Source organism: Capra hircus, chromosome 22 (genome assembly GCF_001704415.2).
Source record: "Capra hircus breed San Clemente chromosome 22, ASM170441v1, whole genome shotgun sequence".
In the NCBI taxonomy this organism is placed as follows: domain Eukaryota; kingdom Metazoa; phylum Chordata; class Mammalia; order Artiodactyla; family Bovidae; genus Capra; species Capra hircus.
This window is the reverse complement of record NC_030829.1, coordinates 32,127,575-32,148,432: the sequence shown is the minus strand read 5'-3', so window position 1 is coordinate 32,148,432 and position 20,858 is coordinate 32,127,575. Positions and strand designations below refer to the sequence as shown.

General features: G+C 42.3%; 1 protein-coding gene across 1 annotated transcript in view; it reads right to left on the bottom strand.

The window, feature by feature from the left end:
• FRMD4B (FERM domain containing 4B) overlaps positions 1-20,654 on the bottom strand; it is a 200,057-nt gene extending 179,403 nt beyond the window's left edge. The window contains exon 1 of the mRNA XM_005695748.3: positions 20,175-20,654. Within this exon, the coding sequence (XP_005695805.3) occupies positions 20,175-20,336 (162 nt within the window). The 5' untranslated portion in view covers positions 20,337-20,654. The remainder of the gene's footprint in view (positions 1-20,174) is intronic.

Genomic DNA, 20,858 nt, shown 5'->3' with positions numbered 1-20,858 from the left:
TAAGCAGGCTTAGAAGATGAACAGGAAACAAGAGAACTCATAAGGGCGCAAACACCTGGAGTTGTATTCCATGTCATCAACTACCTTGTCTGTGTCCTGCCCCCACCACTGTTTTCATGGTTCCTTGATGAACCATGAGCTAGAGGTTCTCTCCTTTAGGTCAGAACTCAGAGTGCAGGAGCACAGGGGTATCACAGGCCAAGTCGAGGTCTTGGGCCTGGCCCCCAGGGTGAACAGGCAGCAGACAGGATCATCTGGCCCCCTTGGTGGGCATGGTAGGAAGCTTGCACGCAGAACTGCCTTTTTGCCATTTGCCTGGTGGCACCTCCAGAAGGGAGTTGGCGTGTTTAACAGAACGCGAATGGCGAGTGCTGCCCAGCTAACACATGACAAACGCCCTCTTTGAGGGGCTTCCTCTAGTCATTTCAATTTACCTCTCAGTTAGGCTGGCCCTTAAGAATGCCTGTACACAAACGAATCTTCAGGTCACCCCATCCTCGCCTTCAGGGTACAATCTCAAATCACCATGACATTAAGATCACAAATCATCTCCCAAGTAATCAGTTCTGGTGCCTCCCCAAAATGAGACAAATGACAGTTTCATGGTCGCTTGTTGCTATGAAATCTCATTGCAACAATTCAACTCTGGCTAAATTATATTTAAGTTAATAAATATGGATTTAGAGAGCCAAATAAGCTTACAGGCCTCAGACACTCAAAAGAGAAAAGGTGAAAAAGGGAAAATAAATGGTGCATGGTTCTAGTCTCCTGCCCTAAGCTTTATTCCCTGTTAAAAAAAAAAAATTAAAGCCTTGGTGATCTCTTTCAAGCTAATCTAAATGAAGTTGAGAACGTTTACAGATAAGAATAAAACAAGATTTCTGAACTCCACTAAACAGTACATGGGGAAACCATGGTATGAAACCAAAGAGCATGATGGATGTGAAAAGAAATAACTATTCTCAGCTATTTGTAAATCCTAAGACTTTATATAGTACATAGCAGAGAGACTACATGAAAATCTGTCTTTGTGATACTTGGATTTCAACCAGCAATGCTCTACACAAACTTACTTTAACTATACAAGGAAATTCTGCATCACTATGAGAGGACAAACACTTTCTAAGAGACTACACTTTGCTCTAAAGCATGTCAACTGATTTATACTGTGATGAAATGCAGAGTATGCATCCCCTGACCCTCTTTTGCTTCATGCTAAGTCGCTTCTGTCGTGTCCAACTCTTTGCAACCCTGTGGACTGTAGCCTGTCAGGCTCCTCTGTCCATGGAATTCTTCAGGCAAGAATACTGCAGTGTGCTGCCGTGCCCTCCTCCAGGGGATCTTTCCAACCCAGGGATGGAACCCATGTCTCTTATGTCTCCTGCACTGGCAGACAGGTTAGATTCTTTACCACTAGCGCCACCTGGGAAGCCCTCCTGACAACTCTCGGGCACGTACAATTCCAGTGTTCCAAGAATCAGGACCCTCAGGAAAGCTTTGAAAAGCAGTTTCACTAATTAAGTAGATAAAATGAAAACAAATATAAAACGTATTTTTTTTTTCGCTAGCACCACAGTATAAATCAAAATTTGTTGGCTACGATATGGAAGAGAAGGGTTCTTGCTCACTCAGTGGCACCAGAAATTGGTACAACTTTTTGGAAATTCAATGTCCTTCCCAACAAAGTATGTATCTTACAGAAATTCTCCCACAAATGTTTTACATAAGGATGTTCATGGTAACATCTGTCTTAGTAAAATCTAGAAACCACCTAAATGTCTATTAATAGGGGACTGGTGAAATTAATTGAGGTACATTCATTCCATCGAATGACACAATGGTTATAAAAAATAATGAGATAGATCAGTATCTAAGATGTGTAAGTAAATACATCTCAAACTAAGATGTATAGAATGATCTCACCTCTGTAAAATTTTATATTACTGTAGTATGTGAGTCATATATGTTTAGAAAATATATGGTGAATATACACCACTAATAAAAGACTTTGACTAAAAACCATGTGTTTCTATAAAAAAATTTATGGACTTATTTTAACCATAAAAAACTCTATGGTTCCCCAAGGAATACAAATACTGCTTTTCAAAAATATTTTTTTGATGTGGACCATTTTTAAAGTGTCTGTTGCATGTTACAATATTACTTTTGTTTTAAGTTTCAGTTTTTTGGCCACAATCATGTGGGATCCTAGTTCCCTGACCAGGGATCAAACCTGTACCCTCTGCATTTAAAGGTGAAGTCTTAGGCATTGGACTGCCAGTGAAATCCCTGCTTTTTAGTTAATAGTGAAGAAGCAAGACCCTATCCTTGCCACCACCCCCCTACCCCTGCCCCCACACACATAATGGCCTCTGTCTATTGTCTTTCGTAAACTTTAGTCAAAGAGCAAATTTAATCAGAGAAATGAGAAATGCGGAAACACAGGAAAACAGTCGAAGGAGGCTAAATAATAATAATGTAGTCATTATGCACAGTCAAGGACCTTAAGATCTTTCTCAAGGGCTATAGATAATATTCTGAGCCATATCCTGTGAGCTGTCTTACAGATACTAAAATACCAGGCGGAGAAGTTAACTTCACGATGACCAGACTGTACCCACAACATTCGTGGGTTCAGTCGCCCAGTTGTGTCTGACTCTGTGACCTCATGGACGGTACCATGCCAGGCCTCCCTGTCCCTCACCATCTTCCCAAATTTGCTTAAGTTCATGTTCATTGCATGAACATTTCATGGTGATGCCATCTAGCCATCTCATCCTCTGACCCAAGACATAGGCTGCCACAGTTCCTAGAACTGGCCTCAGAGAAATGGGAAAAATGAACTCTGGGAAGATTAACTGTACCTCAATCAATCAAGATGACACTGGTCAAACCAGCAATGACCAATTTGAAGATGACTGTCAGAGCTGACCTGTGCCATTTCTGCCAGTAGCTTCCTCTTTCTGTCTATAAAAGCTCTTGTCCCACTGGTTGCTGGTGAGGGCGTGTCGGCCACACAGTTGCTGGCATCCGAAATAGAGCAAACTTCCCTTTCCACCAATGTGGCCTCTTTATTGGCTTTTGGGCAGCGAGCAGCCAGACTCCACCACACACACTTTAGGTAACAACAGTAACTGCCTCAGTAATGGCTAATAGTCATCATTAAATAGACACAAAAGATATACTCGTGCCAAGACACTGCTACATGCCAGGTGCTGTGACACAAGGTTAAACTGAACACATTGCTGTTCCCCAGAAATACTGTACACAGCAGCCTGGATCAGAGGCTTTGAATAGGAAGTTTAAAAAATATCGCATATATCCTTGCTGTAAGCAATTTAAATTCAGAATGACTGAAGTAAAAGAAGCAGAAACCTTTCCCTTTGTCTACTGACATTTCCCTGGGGTAAACGTTATAAATGGTTTGTTCTATGTATTTCCAACCCTGTTCTCTCATGTACAAGAACACAGATACACGCTTCTCACATTTATTCATGTCTTTTTGTCTCTAAGTTATGTGTCACATGCTAAGTCTGTTCAGTCATGTCTGACTCTGTGTGACCCTATGGACTGTAGACTACCAGACTCCTCTGTCCACGGGATTTCCCAGGCAAGAATACTGGAGTGGGCTACCATGCCTTCCTCCAGGGGATCTTCCTGACCCAGGGATCGAACCTGTGTCTCTTACGTCTCCTGCATTGGCAGGCAGGTTCTTTACCGCAGGCGCCACCTCTATAGACACGTACATACACATACACACACACATCCTGTATAGTGTTCTGTCTTTTGTGTTCATTTTTACCCCAAAATAGATCAGTGACAATTCTGGGAGGCTGTGACGTATAGGTCTACTTCACTTTTTCTACTGATGTCACAGAATCCCATGCTTTGGAGGGATTATCATTCTATTAATCATCCTCCTATTCATGTCTCCACTGATTTGCTATTTCAAATCATTCTGCTATGAAAATCCTTACACATGTACCATTATGCCCTTCAGATGACTTCCTTAAATGGAAATGTTTGATCAAACAGGGCACATATCTTATATTTTGATTAGATACAACTAAGCTGTACTATGAAAAGGCTGTAACAATTTATCAGATTACAATTTAATTCTGCTTCAAAATAGCTATCTCATCTCTTATCCTTATTTAAGATAACTTCATTGAGATGAGAGAGGAGGTGAGTATCCCATTTCTAACATCTGCCTTTTTTGGCATATTTCAGTACCAAGGCCTTTTCCCTAAACTACAATGTACTGTGTTCTAGTCATGTTCTAGACACCATTATGAGCAGTCACAAGGGCATCCTTTCACTTAAACCTGGCAACAGGGACCTCCCTGGTTGTCCAATGGTTAGGACTCTGTGCTCTTAAAGTACGGGGCAGGGCTTCAATCCCTGGTCAGGGAACTAATATCCTGTATGCTGCATGGCATGGCCAAAAAATCAAAACTAAACAAAAAACAGCTGGCAACAGTATGATAATATATTATGTTCCCATTTCATAGATGAGGAAACCAAGGCTCAAAGGAATGAGGTATTAAGCTTTGGGTGATACAACCAAGAAGGCATAAGAAACAGGATTAGAGTTCATATTTATCTGACTCCAACATCCTTAGCTCCCAAAGGATATGTGCAAATCACTCAAAGGAGATAGATAAAGCTGTTCATCTCATTACACGTTCCATTAAAACAGACTGATGTCATTAATATCTGTAAATAATAAATGAAGCTGCATGGGCCAAAGAAGCCTGCTTCCTCTTTTTCCTCACAGGTCCCTCAAGCTCTTAACTACCCACCTGGTCCTCTTTGGATGGAGCTGCTGGGGCAGGGGCAGGGGCAGGGGCAAGAGCTGCACTTTGAGAGACTTGCCCTACTGCTGTCTACTGACCACCCAGCGGCCTCCAGTATGGCAGCCCACGGCAAGGCCCCATTTCACAGACCAGTGAGCTGAGCCGATGCATAAGGTGACCAGGAATACACAACCAGTCCTCTGATTTTGTATTTTCTTCATTTTTAAACCAAGGGAAACAAGTGAAATTATTGACCAAATCTTCATTTGCTGGACTTCACCAAAATTGATAGCAACTTCCTGAAGAATACAATCTATTATGGAACCCAACCCATATTATTGGTACTAGCTATTTACTTCAGGGTTATAATACAAATTTAGAAGTGATGTTGAAGATTAGGGGAAGAAAAGTGATGTCTGGTAAATATGTTGGCTCGTGGTCTTATTTGGGGGAAAAACTTCAGATACAGTGACATATATAAACACATAAGCACATATGTGTATGTGCATTTATACATTTTTCAGATATATATGTATACACACACACGTTATTTATTTACACTTTTAAGTGTGACCTATTTAGCTCAGAGAAAGTATTCCAAAAAAGAGGGTGGGGGAAGAAAAGGATAGAAAAACATAATTAAATTCTTAAAACACACAATACACAGCATAAAGGTGTGGCAAGTTTTTGCTATATCTGTAACCTAATGTAATGCTTGAGCCTGAAAAAAAACTTAAACTGATGCAACCTGGTAGTGAATAAAGGACACTGTTCAGACTCTGGCACTAACATCTCAGAAAAAAATTTCTTTGAAATTCAGAGTTGGTTTCTGAAGTTTGTTAAAGGAAAAATACATTCACTAAAAGAAATCTCATTTCCAGAAGGAATTTGACAGGAAAAATCTCATGAGCTCAGCTGGAACTATATCTGGCATCAATACCTAGAAAGATTAATATATAAAATCTTAAGCAAGGAAAGACCCCATAAATTTAAATATGAGTTGATGGTTAAGATTCTTCATATCTTGAACCAAACTGCTTCAAACTTAAAACTCTGATTACATTTAAAAGCTGATATTTGACTATTGGTTAAAAGTAAGTGCACTTTGTCTTCAGGAAATATTTGGGAAATGTCTCGTATTCCTTTTTGTTCTAAAAGATTATGATTCTGTCATTATTTGAGGTTGATAATTAGACACCATAACCCAGCTCTTTAACTCAAAAGGTCGAACTCTATATTGTCTGTGCTTGCAGAATTTTAAAAAGCTTGGACACAGGCGAAGACTTAAGGATAGCAAGCTTTTAATTAAACACTAATGAAGAGCAGAAAGAAAGTTTTTTTTCCTCCCAGGAATCCAGGCAAATCCAAAGGGTCCTTCCATCCTTATCTCCAGGGGATGGGAATGATCTGGGCCAGGGTCAGAATGATAATCAGCTTCCACAGAGTGCCACGAAGAGAAAGCCAGGGGTCTGAAACGTCTGTCAGCATCGGTTAGGCCAAAGAGGGCACCTTCCAGAGCTTAACCACAGGGCCGGGCACAGGAAACAGAGATCACTTGACAGTCAGCGCTGACGAAAACTGCAGAAACTGCCAGCTTCCACACCCTGGGCTGGGCACGGGAGGGGACTTGCAGCTGGTCGAACACAGAAGCCAGGGTCCCTGACTGACCCTGTTTTACAGGAGTGGGAGGAAACATCTCGCTCTGCTCTCTGCCCTGATGTTTCCTTAACGGAATGACTTTCAGAGAACTACTCTCCATCAGCTTACACTGGCTTGGGGCTATTTTCCATAATGAAAAAGAGCAAACACACACAGACACAAATCCATTTCAACACACACGGCTTCATCGTGGATGTTTCCAAAACTTCATAGACTGTAAACATTCTCATTGGACAGAGTCCCCTTCGTGCAGCAGCTCCTCCTCCAAATACCTAGCTTCTTCCTATAGCACGTGCGGCCACCATTCCAGCCTACCCAGTCCGCTGTCCTGCAGCTGGACATCAGAAATGGCCTCCTGACTGCTCTTACCATTCCCCCACCCTTCCCCACCACAGTGGCTAGAGCAAGTTTCTTAAAATGCAAAGCAGATCCCTTTGTTCGTTTGTGCTGCGCTTAGTCACTCAGTCGTATCGGACTCTTTGTGACCCGCCAGGCTCCTCTGTCCATGGGATTCTCCAGGCAAGAATACTGGGGTGGATTGCCATGTCCCCTCCAGAAGAACTTCCAACCCAGGGATCGAACCCAGGTTTCCCGCATTGCAGGTGGATTCTTTACCGTCTGAGCTACCAGTGAAGCTCAAAACCTCACTGAATGTGGGGCTCGAACCCATGACCTTGAGATTAAGATTCTCATGCCCTACTGACTGAGCTAGTTTGTTCATTTAGTCAAAAACTATTTCTGAAGGAATATTATGTTTCAGGAGCTGGGGACACTGCAGTGAACAAAGCAAAGTTTCTCCACCTCATCAGCTAACATTCTGGTTGGGGAAACACAGTAAGCACCTAAGCAAATAGATTTCCTAACATCAGGTGGTGATAGGGTTACAGAGAAGAATAAAGCAGAATAAGAGAACAGCCCAGGGTGGCCTCACTGGTTGGGTGGCATCTGAAGAAAGATCTGCAGGAAGTAAAGGGGGAAGCATGTCTCATGACCCTCTGGGTGACAAAGTTCCAGGCAGAGAAAACGCCAAGGGCAAAGGCTCTGAGGATGGAATGTGTTGGCAGGGCTGAAGGAACAGCAAAGAGGTCCGTGTTGCTGGAGAAGACTTACAGAGAGAAAGAACATCTCAAGCTGAGACCAGAGGTTGAGGCAGCTCACAGACACAGATTGGTGGTTGGCCAGAGGTGGGCTTCCCAGGTGGCTCAGTGATAAAGAATCTGCCTGCCAATGCAGGAGACCCAGGAGATGCGGGTTTGACCTTTGGGGCAGGAAGATCCCCTAGAGTAGGAAATGGCAACTCACTCCAGTAGCTTTGCCTGAAAAAATTCCATGGACAGATGAGCCTGGCAGACTGCAGTCCATGGGGCTGCAAAGAGTCAGACACGACTGAACAAACGTGCACAAAGGCACGGCTTGGAGGGTGGGTGAAATGGGTGAAGGGATCAAAAGGTATAAACTTTCTAAAATAAATAAGTCGAGGGATGTAATGTACCACATGGCACTATAGTTACTAATATTGTATGTTTGAAAGTTGCTAAGAGAGTAGCTCTTAAAAGCTATCATTGTAGGAACAAAAAATCTGTAACTATGTGTGGTGATGGAAGTTAACTAGACTTATTGTGGTGACCATTTCACAATATATATAAATATTGAATCATTATGCTGTACACGTGAAACCAATATAATGTTATATGTCAACTATTAACTAGAATACACATGTATACACAAATAACAGTGAATATAATGTTAACATTAGTAATAATAAAAAGACCAGAAGTTGAGTGTGTCTGCTGGGGGTGGTTGGTGGAGGACACTAGAGAAGAAGGTATCCATTATGCAGCACCTGGTAGGTTAAAAGTGAGACTGGCTTCTTCTGAGTTGTTAGTCATTACAGGGTTCTGAACAAGACAATGGATGACATGATCTGACTTACCATTTAACAAAACCACTCTGGAGGCTGGGCTGGGAGTAGACTGTAGAGGGAAAATGGCATTAGCCATTCAGTCTCAATGGGTTTATTAATACCTGCTATGACTACAGGGTTGGCTAGAGGCAGAGATTAGAGGCCAGAAAAGTGCTAGAAAGGACTCAATAAAGGCACGGTTTGCAAACCACTCCCATTCCATGCAGTGGCTGAGGGATGGATTTAGACAGATCTGAATCCTCCATCTCTGCTCTTGGCTAAGTGACCTAACATGCTAAACAATATTTATGTCTGCCAAATGGGTTTCATGTTGCCTACTTCATGTCATTGTTAGAAGAATTAAATGAAATGGTAAATACGAAATGCTTAGGGAATTTCCCAGTGGTCCAGTGGTTAGAACATGGTACTTTCCCTGCCGAGGTGCTGGGTTCGATCCCTGGTCAGGGAAGTAAGATCCTGCAAGCTGTGCAGTGTGGCCAAATGCTTAGCGCTATGTCTGACAACATAGAAAATGTTCATTAAGTAGAAATGACAGATGAATGGATAAGAAAGCTGTGGTACATATACACAATGGAGTATTAGTCAGCCGTTAAAAAGAATTCATTTGAATCAGTTCTGATGAGATGGATGAAACTGGAGCCGATTATACAGAGTGAAGTAAGCCAGAAAGAAAAACACCAATACAGTATACTAACACATATATATGGAATTTAGAAAGATGGCAATGATGACCCTGTATGCAAGACAGGAAAAAAGACACAGCTGTGTATAACGGACTTTTGGACTCAGAGGGAGAGGGAACGGGTGGGATGATTTGGGAGAATGGCATTCTAACATGTATACTATCATGTAAGAATTGAATCGCCTGTCTATGTCTGACGCAGGATACAGCATGCTTGGGGCTGGTGCATGGGGAAGACCCACAGAGATGTTATGGGGAGGGAGGTGGGAGGGGGGTTCATGTTTGGGAACACATGTAAGAATTAAAGATTTTAAAATTTTAAAAAAAATTAAAAATTAAAAAAAAAAAGTAGAAATGACACTCCTTAACTGCTGATTTTGAGCCAGGTACCCCAGAGAGAATTTTATTATGTAATCTTGTGTTGTCCCCTCAACAACCCCAAGAGGCAGGCACTATTATAATACTATCCCCATCACATAGGTGAGAAAAGGGGGCACGAAGAGAGCATGTAACTTGCTCATGACACACAGCTAGTATATATGGGCCTTTGGGCTTAATTCCTGATCACAGTTTGCACTATTCGTGACTAGCTTGATAACTTCAGGCTTTAGGATCAACTTTGTGAAGGCATCCAAATGTTTACATTGGAAAAGCTACCTTTTCTGAATCCATGTTACACTTTTATATCAAACTTAAAATGTACATCTTATTTTCATCTTTTGTATAAGAAACAAATTCAGAGCAATGAAGTCACTTGGCTCAAGGTCACACAGCAGGTAAGTGATGAAATCTTGATTTGTAACCCAGGTCCAGCTGACTAAAGCCCATTTTATTTCTCTGTTTTCTCTTTTAGCTAATAAGCATCTAATCATATTTTAATGAGACTAACTAATTCCTGTAAAAATGTTTGCTGGCTACTTTACCCAAGCATAGCATGATGCCTATAATAACTGGGTCTCCTAAGCAGTTGGAAATTTAAGAGTCATATCAGAAGAGCACTTATACAGATGAGAATGCCATCAGTCAGTGGGGCCCCAGAGCCTTTATACATGAGAATCTAGGGCTCTCAGTCATACCAGAGTGGGGTTCAGGGTTGAGAGAGAGAAAGTTTAATGCTTTCATCTTGGAGAAAAAAAGAAAACAATTAAACATTTATGAGAATCTTTGCCTTCAAAGAATAAATGAAGAAGTCAGCAGCATTAGGAAGACAGAGTCTCTGATTTAATGCTGTGCCATGAAACCATGTGAGCACAGGGTCTCCGTGCAGTGGTCAGTGGGCCCCTTTCATACTTGCTATATTAGACGATAGTTCTTAATTTGGAGAGGAGAGAGGAGGGAGGAGACAAGGCTTCTGCAGATTTTAAAAGCTCCCAAGGTTATGCATATGCATAAGATGGTGAGGACCGCACATATGAAGATAATTGTGAGAAATTCACCCATCCATCCAACCATTAGTTCATTTGTTCATCTAGCCATCCAACCATCTTCCCATCTGTCTGTCCATCCATTCTTTTATCCATCCATCTATCCACCCAATCATCAGTTCAGTCAACCATTTGTCCATCCACCCAAGCATCTGCCCATCTGTCTCTCCATCCATCTCTTTGTCCATCCACTTTCCACCTATCCATCCATGAATACATCCAACACTGTTCTAGTGCTTTCAAATATTAATGCATTTTATTTTTATAACAATCCTGGGAACATAATTCTTTAAGAGAGGTACTATAATTAACCATATTTTACAGCAGAAAAAAGTTTTTAAAAATATTTTTTAGATGTAGTTTAAAGTCTTCATTGAATTTGTTACAATATTGGGTCTGCTTTTTATGTTCTGGTTTTTTTGCTCACCAAGGCATGTGGGATCTTAGTTCCCAAACCAGGGTTTTAACCTGCACCTGCTATATTGGAACGCAAAGTTCCAAACACTGGACTGCCAGAGAAGTCCTAGAAAAAAGTTAATGAGAACAATCTCTGAAAACTCACAGAGCTAACAAAAGGGAAGTTAGGATTTGAATTCAAGAAGTTTACACAGTTCATTTTTAAGCACTCAGCTATGTTTTCACCCAATGTATGCTGAGCAAATAAGTGAATAAATGAGATACTACCTTTATATATCTTTTTAATAAAGCTGCAAGTCAGGGGCAAAAGGCTAAGTGTTTTATATACTTATTAGCTAATAAGACATGGTGTTGAATCATGATATCATTCATGAGCTTCAGAGTTCGGTTCAAACTTCAGCACAATGTCTTATTAGCTAATAAGTATATAAAACCAATGAGGTGGGATTCATGATATCATCTTGAAGAGTGATTGTAAGGACAGAGATAAGGTACAACATCTATTAAAGCCAAAAACCTAGTAAGTCTCACTTTTAGTAGATACTCTGGAGAAGCTCTTGCTCACAAGCACAAAAAGACAAACACAACCTTTTCAGCGTAGTATGTTAGGGACACTAAAACTTTGCCAACAACCTAAATGTCCATCAACAAGAGGTTGGTATGTTTAACTCAATGGAATATAAGAGTTAAAATGAATTTAGAGACAAGTCCCAAAAACCTACTGAGAGAAAAATAAGGTAGTAGAATGACACATCCTTATTTAATTTTACAAACACAAAAATAATATATATTGTCTATAGATATGAATATATGTGGCAAAATGAGAAAGATGTGCCTGGGAATGAAAACCATGAAACTCAGAATAGGACTATTTTTAGGGAGAAAGGAGAGGTAAAAAGATGGTTTCAATTGATTCTGTAAATTTTTATCATATTACAAAAAAAAGTATCCAGAGAAAATATGGTAAAATATTAAGATGCCATAAAACTAAGCAGCGGGTACATGGGTTTTTACCTGTATCATCATTTATACTTTTGTATATTGAAATATTTCCCCAAAGATATATTTCTTTAAAAAAAGATAATACATGTAAAGTACTAAGCACAAGGTATAGCACAAAGTAGCTGCTTAATAATTAGTAACTATTTGTCAAGACAGTAAGACTATATAAAAATGCTAGTTAAGAAGAAAATAATTAAAAGAAGAAGAAGAAGAAAATAATTCTTTAAGCAATAAGCTTTGTCCACACACAAAATTCAAGAAACTAAAAATGATTACGATAATAGGAGAAAATGGTTCTATTTAATTAACCATATTGACGAGCCTCTCTTATGGCTAAAGTTTATTTCACAAATGTCAGAATTTGTATCTTTTAGGTATGTATATGCACACACACATATATAATTACTTATGGATTTTAATTTCAATTTTTTTATCTCATTTGAGTCATTCAAACTTTTCCACAACCAAACTGGACATCCCAAACTTAATGTTCAGAAGAAACATAAGCAAGGGACGAACAGGAAGTTATTTTATGTTGCAGCTCCACCAGGAAAAGATGGAAGGAGAAAAACAAACACCAACCTGAAAAGGGCAAGAGAGTCTATTCTTAACTTGATGTTTTACAGACTGTACAACAAGGGTTCAAAAATGCTTTTTAAAGATCCTGCGACTGATTGTGTTGATCCTAAATCATATGGTCCTTTAGAAATTTATTTATGCTAAATAATGGGCTCAAATACTAAGATAGTTTTCTTATCAATTTATGGGTGCCCGAGCATCCCAATTTCCCATAAAATCCTAGTCTGTGGTTACCTGAAAATACAGAAGACGATTTCCTCAGTGGTAAGTAGACTCATATTTCCTTTATCAACCAAGTTTTCACTTCTTTCTGTATGTGCCGCTACTATTAACTAACTCCACAGTTGCACAATTCATTCAACAGAGCATAGGAGCAGCTGGGAGACTGCCATGTTTTAAAGCTTGATTCTTCACATCAAGGCAATCCCTTTACTCTACTTCCTTCCCACTGGCCCTGCCACAGTTCAGGTTTTGACCCTAGCACCTGTCGGGCAGATACTTGCATAGTGATCAGCTGCCCAGACTTATTCCATCAGCTGCCTAGAGATTTTTGAGCTGTCATCTCAGATTTTACTTAAGGAATTAAAGAGAGATGTCTACTTCCAGAACATACCACTGACTCAAGGGTAGCCCATCTCCAGTGATGGGGAGATGAAGGTGGGGTGGGGACACCCAGACCTCTTGTTCCAACTGGAGACAACTCTTAGGTTCAGAGCCACTGGTGGGGTCAGCCGAAGTCTTTGTTAATTCTGAACTGTAACCCAGTTTCTCTCTCTGTTCAATCTTACTTCTTTCTATTCTCTCTACAGGAGAGATCCTCAGAGCACTCTCTAGTACACTTTCTGCTTGTTAATCTCTGTTTCAGAGTCTGCTTCTTACGGAAACAAATCTGCGCCAACATTCATGCTGTTTAGTGGAAGGACTGCTTTCCCTGGACCCTGTGGTCGAGTGAGTGATGTGACCAATGACAAGTGACCAATTAAACAAGTGACATGAGTTACTTAGAGAAGCACTGAATTGCCAGTGCAAAGCCCTGAAGAGCTCTTCACTCTCTATTATGGAAACTGGCAATGTTCAGGAACATTCTGTGAACCCAAGTGACAGTGATGAGCACAGCTTCCAGCCAACCTGCAACTGGACAAGTAGTCTGAACTGAAAATAAATTTTTATTTCTTTAAGCCATTAGGATGTTGGGACTGTTTGTTGCCATAGTAAAACCTACCCTATTCTGAGCAGCACACATACATCACTGCAACAGCCTCCTAAGGTCCCCTCCTTTCCTGCTTCCACCATGCCCCCACCCTTTGCATCTATCAGCCTCACTCCTGCCAGGGACAGTTCTAACCTAACCTGTCTCCTGCCCTCAAAGTTCTGAAGAAAAACATCAAATCCTAATCTTAAAATGAAAGACCATTCAAATGTGGATGTTATTCCCAATGAAACCCTGTCTCTGACTTTGTCTCTCTCTCTCTTTCCTCGTGCATGCGTGCTAAGCTGCTTCAGTTCTGTCCAACTCTTTGCAACTCTATGGACTGTAGCCCACCAGGCTCCTCTGTCCATGGGATTCCTGGAGAATCTCCAGGCAAGAATTTGGAGGGGGGTTGCCATGCCCTCCTCCAGGGGATCTTCCCGACTCAGGGATCGAACCTGCGCCTCTTATGTCTCCTGTATTGGTAGGTAGGTTCTTCACCACTAGTGCCACCTGGGAAGCCCCTCTTTCCTCATCAACCTTAAAAACTCATTATAACCATCCCCCTACCCTAGAGCTTGTTTCCCCACTGAAACGGCCTGAAATGCCTGCCCATCTGCCTTTCTCCACCTAACTCCAACTTGTCCGTTCAACTTCAGCTTGAGAATCGCTTCCTGTAGGAAGTCTCCTTGGCTTCCATTATCCCTCCCCGTTCGCTTTACTCCTGTCTGATTAAAACTCCCTAAGCACTTGAAGGACCCAGGTAAAACCCTTCCACAGAGTTTCATTTTCTTAAATGTCTTCCCTACTTGACAATAGACTCCTTGAACACAGGAGACAATCTACTTGACTTTGTCTTACTAACACCTCTGCAAAGGAACTGGGACATAGTAAGCACCTGATAATTCTTTTAGGTATGAATATATGGACAAATGAATGAATCAATCTGTAACTCCAACCATGTTCTAAAGCGAAGGACCTAGCAAGGGCAGACTGAACATTGATCCTGAATATTTGTGTAGCAATTTCCTAGTGACTAGGTTTTTTATGAGAAAATTCTTCCATATTCCATCAAGTTCTATTTCTCTATGATTGAATTCTAAACTTCTCTTCCTCTAGCATTCTCTGCCCAATATATTGCCTTTTCTAGTCTGAGGATTGGCAAACTTTCTCCATTTAAAAAAACCTAATAGTAAATATTTTCAGCTTTGTGGCTGATACATTCTTTGTATCAACTATTCAACTGGAACTAGTTGAGTTACAACAATTTGGTTCTGACACTGTTTTTCAAAAGAAGTCATGGACAACATGTAAATGAATGAGTAGGGCTGCGGCACCCTACTCCAGTACTCTTGTCTGGAAAATCCCATGGATGGAGGAGCCTGGTAGGCTACAGTCCATGGGGTCGCGAAGAGTCGGACACACTGAGTGACTTCACTTTCACTTTTCACTTTCATGCACTGGAGAAGGAAATGGCAACCCACTCCAGTGTTCTTGCCTGGAGAATCCCAGGGACGGGGGAGCCTGGTGGGCTGCCGTCTATGGGGTCACACAGAGTCGGATAGGATTGAAGTGACTTAGCAGCAAGCCCATAAAATTTTATTTACAAAAACAGGAGGCAGGCCAGTCTTCCCCTGTGGGTTGTAATTTGTCATCCCCGCTTCTGGCCTCTGTAATTCTGGGGGCTGTGGAGAGTGGAAGGTGGGGCCAAGCAAAGGATGTATGGTTTGAAACGTAAACAGGTCACTGAAAGCTCAATGAGCGATTGCCATTTGGAGACTTGGTCTTCCATAACCAATATGGCGGGATGAAAAGTTCAGGTGTTAGTGATTGATGGGTCATCAGAGTCTCGGAATATAAAGAGATTATCTTCTCAGAGACCTTATTGCTAGCTGCCTGCGACCTCCTAGATTTTTGTACGGGCCGTCAAAAAATGTGGATCCTCTGTGTGGAACACAAGCCCAGATACCCAAGGTCCATCCTGTACTGACTGTGTGGGAGATTCCATAGTCTCTCTTACTGAACATTTTTGCATATAAAGATGGAGATTCAGTTTCCAGAGAATCAGTCTCACTTATAAAAACAACAATTAAAACCCTAAGCAATCCTTTATCGGATACCTTCTTCAGGTCTGGTATTCAGTTCTTTATGTACCTGAGAGCTAACGTTTATTTATGTCCTTGTGCCACACAAGGTATTCAGTGTTACACACATTATCTCATGAATTTTTTACACTATCCAGAGTGCCAAGGCTACAGTTCTCCTCTCTTACTCAGGAGGAAATGGGGCTCAGAGAGAAAAAGCAATCCACTCAAGGTCAGATTTGCTCAAGTTGGAGCCCACAGCCTCTGCCGTGATCTGGCATGCCTGCTGCCCATCACTGCCAGCTGTCTGCCCCAGGGAGCTAACCCAGTCTGTTATGGTCACTGAAGTACCCTAGATTCTGTCCAAAGTGCCTCCTCCTGGAGGCAAATGACTCCATTCAGGGTTTGCAAGAAATTCTACCTTTGAGACGTTGGAGATGAAAGGAAAACATATCCCAAGTAACAAACTGAGGGCTTTGTTAGAACACGTCACACTTAATAAAAAGCAGAGAGTGTTGATCCTTTTTCAACGACACTCTCCCATCATTTTCCGCCTCAACTGTTTGTTAAGCCTAATTAATTGTGATACCGCAACCCATCTGGGCAAGATAAAACAAGAGAGATATATCAGCTTTTAATACTCAGCCCTAAATGGAAGAGTGAATGTCCCATGTCTGCTATGTCGATCAAATTCAAATCTTTACTCATCAAGCAAGTCTTTGTTAAAAGGCAGCCTTGGTACAGCCTCAGTCTGCTTTTTATTTAGTTGCATGACTACAGAAATGCCTTGTAGCTAGTATCTTTATTATTCATGGTTTCTGGCAAATTAAGTCTCTAGCCTCTCCAATATCTAGAAGTGGAGGAAGTATTCAATTCCAAAGAAATTATGTGTTCCCGGCTGTGCTGGCCAGGCAATGATGTGGTTGCCAAGTTCCTTACGAATAGGTAGAGATCTTATTTCACTTATAGTATATGAATAAACAAAACACCCCCTGGGGACTGCCAGGTATTTCGTGTAATGGATATCTCCTGCCCCACCCTCACTCTCCAGAGTGACTGAATCCTCAATTTTCTTACAAACAAGACTACTGAGACTAGAAGCAAGCAAACCAACACTTAAAAAAAAATATGAGTTCAATAAAATATGTAACCCTATGGTATTTTAAGTTCACATGCCAGAAGCGTGAGTACAATACAGCATTCCCCTATGTGTTTTAGAATTTATAATTATGGGACAGCAATACAGGTATTCTAATGATGGGCCTCCTACCCCCATAACTTGAATAAATTATTGTCACAAGATACTTACAAATATATTTGTGCATCAGTGTTTGTACTTATCTTGAAAAATAATCATTTTATTTAAAGAGCTCTAGATTGGAGACTCTGGTAATGCAGGAACAGTGGACACTGACTGCATACCCCCCAACTGTCTGGTAGCTTTGTCATCTGGCTGGGGCCAACTTCACTCTTGGCTTCAGAAATGCTGTGGCAACCCCAGTGGCCTTAGCCAACCGATGAAATTTAGGGTTTCTCAACCTTCTTATTTATTATCACTCCCTTAAGGAGGCTTTGAAGATATTTATGTTGTTTGCTAGTCACCTCACCCCCAAATTCCACAAGTAGACTGTATATCTGTGCATGTATTATATGTATATCTATGCTTTATACACAAAGATTAAGTTGGGTTTTTGTTTTTTTTTGCCTCCCTCTCATCCCTAGAAAATGATTTTGGCCCGTTGTGGGCCATATCATTCCCTTTGAGAATGCAGGAATTATATTTCCATTCCCTGTGCCAATCAGTGCACGGCAGTAAGGGTGAGAACAGACCCTAAACTGACTCGTCATAGTGCAAATTGGGAAATCATTTTTTGATAGTTGATGCCTTTGAGAAATCCTCTTTCTTTCTAAATGGGTTAATATGTGGACCTACGTCCTGGAACTACTTTGGCTATCTGCTATCATGAGGAGGAAACCAACTAACATACAGCCATTGCATGAACAAGATAAGTCTGAAAGAATCATGGAGGACAACCAGAGTGCCCTGATCAAGCCATACCTGAAGTCTATCCTACTGCTAGATTTTTCAGTTGTGTCAAAAGTCCCTACTGTTTGTCCTGCAGGTTACTTTGAGTTCATTTTCGTATTGCAATAAAAATAGCCCAACTGGTAGAGCAGACAACACTTACTGAATATGTCCTAAAAACTCTCAACACTGTCAATTAATTCTTGTATCAACCTCTATGGTTTGTACTATTATATTTCCCATTTTATAAACAATGAACTGAAGAATAGTAAAATTTAATAACTTACTCATGACCATACATAGGTGGAGGCAGGATTTGTTCCTATGTCGACTTAACTTGGAGTAAAGGTATTAACCAGTCTATTTTATGGCCACTCAGGTCTATAGAATTTATATTTCTTGCTCAAATTTGAAAGACATTAAAGGAAATTTCTTTGTGAACAACTATGTTGTACAATTAAAAAATCTATAGTTCTCTCAAGTTTTAAAATATTTTAAAATTATTTCCAAAGACGTGAACTTTGACTACTTAAGACTCAATACTTGTAAAATAACACCGCCGACTCAACAGACATGAATTTGAACAAACTCTGGGAGATAGTGAAGGACAGGGAAGCCTAGTGTGCTGCAGTCTGTGGGGCTGCAAAGAGTCGGACACGACAGAGCAACTGAACAGCAACAAAGATGGCCATCGTTATTTTGGGTGTTTCTCCTTATCATTATGAGAGGGTACTGGCTCTGTCACTATCCATTTTATAGAAGAGAAAACCTACAGTTCAGTAGGTTCAAGTTGCAGTTCTGCTTAAAAATAATTACTGATCAACCTTATAAAGGACGTGTGGAGTCTCAGGCTTCTGAAACTGTCATTCTTGAATGGCTCACTACCAGGAGAAGAGGTAAGCTGTGAGTCCCTGGAGTCTTTGGGAGAGGGGCAGAAGGGTTGCATGGTTAACCAGAGTACCTGTGCTCTCCTTTTAAAACTTTCTCACATGTTAAAAAGTGAAAACATAATTGTATCAGGGTCAGTGCTCCTACAGAGCAAACTGAACAATGATTTCCCCAAAGAGAAAAAGGCTGAGAGGCAGACACACCTCTGACTCCAAAGAGCCAGGTGATCAGTGTCATGTGACCAGATGGGCTGTCTCCACAGCTCCATAATCCTCTCAAACCGCCTCACGCTGCCCTGGTTCTCAACCTGGCTTCTGGAGTCTTTCAAAATGCAAGACATCTCAGGCACGTTATCCAAAGCAGGAGTCGGGAAAGCACAAACCTTTCTCACATTTTAACAAGGATGCCGTGGATGTCAGGGAAGACAAGGCCACGCTGGTTCTTTAGACGCCCACAGTTTGCTCCCAGGTGCTGGTCTTTTTCATTTTGCCTGACTGATGGAAGAAAATGGCTTATCAACACTAGCAGCTTGATCAGATATGGCACTCAATACAATGAGATATGAATTAGAGCCACGTTGAGAACATGGTCAGAGTAGGGAGAATCCAGGACCTGCAACAAAGCTGATTCTTCATTGCAGAAAAGAAAACGTGATGCTATACTTTAAACTCCAGGTAGAAGCTTCCTAAATGCAATGTCGATTAAAAAAAAAAAACAAACACCTCAATGATATTAACAGCCAAAACACAGGACCTCTAAATCCACAAATGACTGTTTTTAAACAATGAAGGGAAGCTACAGCCCCAGAAAGATTGAACAAAGTTGCAGCATTTTTTGCCTGCAGGACAGGACCTAGCAGAGAAATAAAGAGGCTGTGTTGTGTGACAGGGAGTAAATCCAAACGTTAGCATTCCAGCGCTCAGCCAGGCCACCACTCCCCTCCCCAGCCCGTCATCTTCCTGCAAAGTGTTCACAATTTGCTGTCCTTCCTTCCAAAAGCCAGCAGACACAGAATCAGCTTTTCCTGGCTCTGCCTTGCAAGCTGAGGCTGCCTGATGGAAAGGCAAAATCAAAGAGGAGTGTGAATCCATAAACTAGTGTGAAATCCTTGCTCCCTGAAATGCCTACCGTCACCCCCAATGAAATGAAAAGGAAGGAATCATGTGAATGTCAAAGTTGCTCCCTGAAGAGGTTCTGCTGCAAAGCTACAGCTTTCTGAGCTAAGTGCCCTGCCGGAACACCATCACTCTGTAACAGATCTCTGCAAAAGCAAAGGTAATTCACTGAGGGTGCCCCTTACACATTAGGGAAAATTCACAAGCTCTGTCAGGCAGCAGTTACCTACAGTGGCTGAGCTTTTGACCCAAGAGTCGAGCAGTCGGCTAGTAGTTGAAAAAGAAAGCGGTGGAGGGAGAGGGACAATAAAATCATACAGGTGGAACCGGTTTCCCACGAGCGCCAGGCATCCCGCTAGGGCCCTCGGGCGCCGCGCGCCACGGCTCACCTGGTACACTTCCCGCAGCCCGCACCACGTCCGCAGCACCTGGTGGCAAGCCCGCAGCCTCTCCGTGTACCATCTCCGCAGCGTGGACACGGTCAAGTTCCACACGAAGCGGCTGCCGCTGAACAGCAGGTCCTCCACTCCGCACATGAACACTGAAGCCATGCCTTCTCCTTCCCGCTGAACCCGGGGGTTCCCTGGGGGCTCCCGCCGCCCAACTAGCCCGATCGCAGCGGCCCGGCCGCCTGGGCTCCGGACGCCGGCTTCTGCGGGCCGCCGGGGGTCAAGCCTTCCCCCAAACTGGTCTTTCACGGTGCGTCCCGGCCAGGCTCGGGCGGCATGCCCCGGGATTGGGCGCCCGCCAGCCAACGGCTGCGGCGGGCACACAGAAGCCCAGTGTCCACCCCGCCCGCTTGCTGGCAGCGCCGAGCGAGCTGCGCTAAGCTCCGCCAGGCGAGCCCTCGGTGCTCCCGGGGCGCGGGAAGCCCAGACCAGCGAGGACTCCCCCTGGCGCTCCCCCAGTGCGCTGGGCAGCGGGGGGAGTGGAGCGACTCTTTGCAGGCAAACAGGAGAGCTGCATCTCAGCGCACTGGGCTCGCACGTCCTGCACAAGGCACACAGGGGTGTACACACACCAGTCCCAATCTCCGAATCCGCTTTGGGGAGCGCCTTACTTTACACTACAGG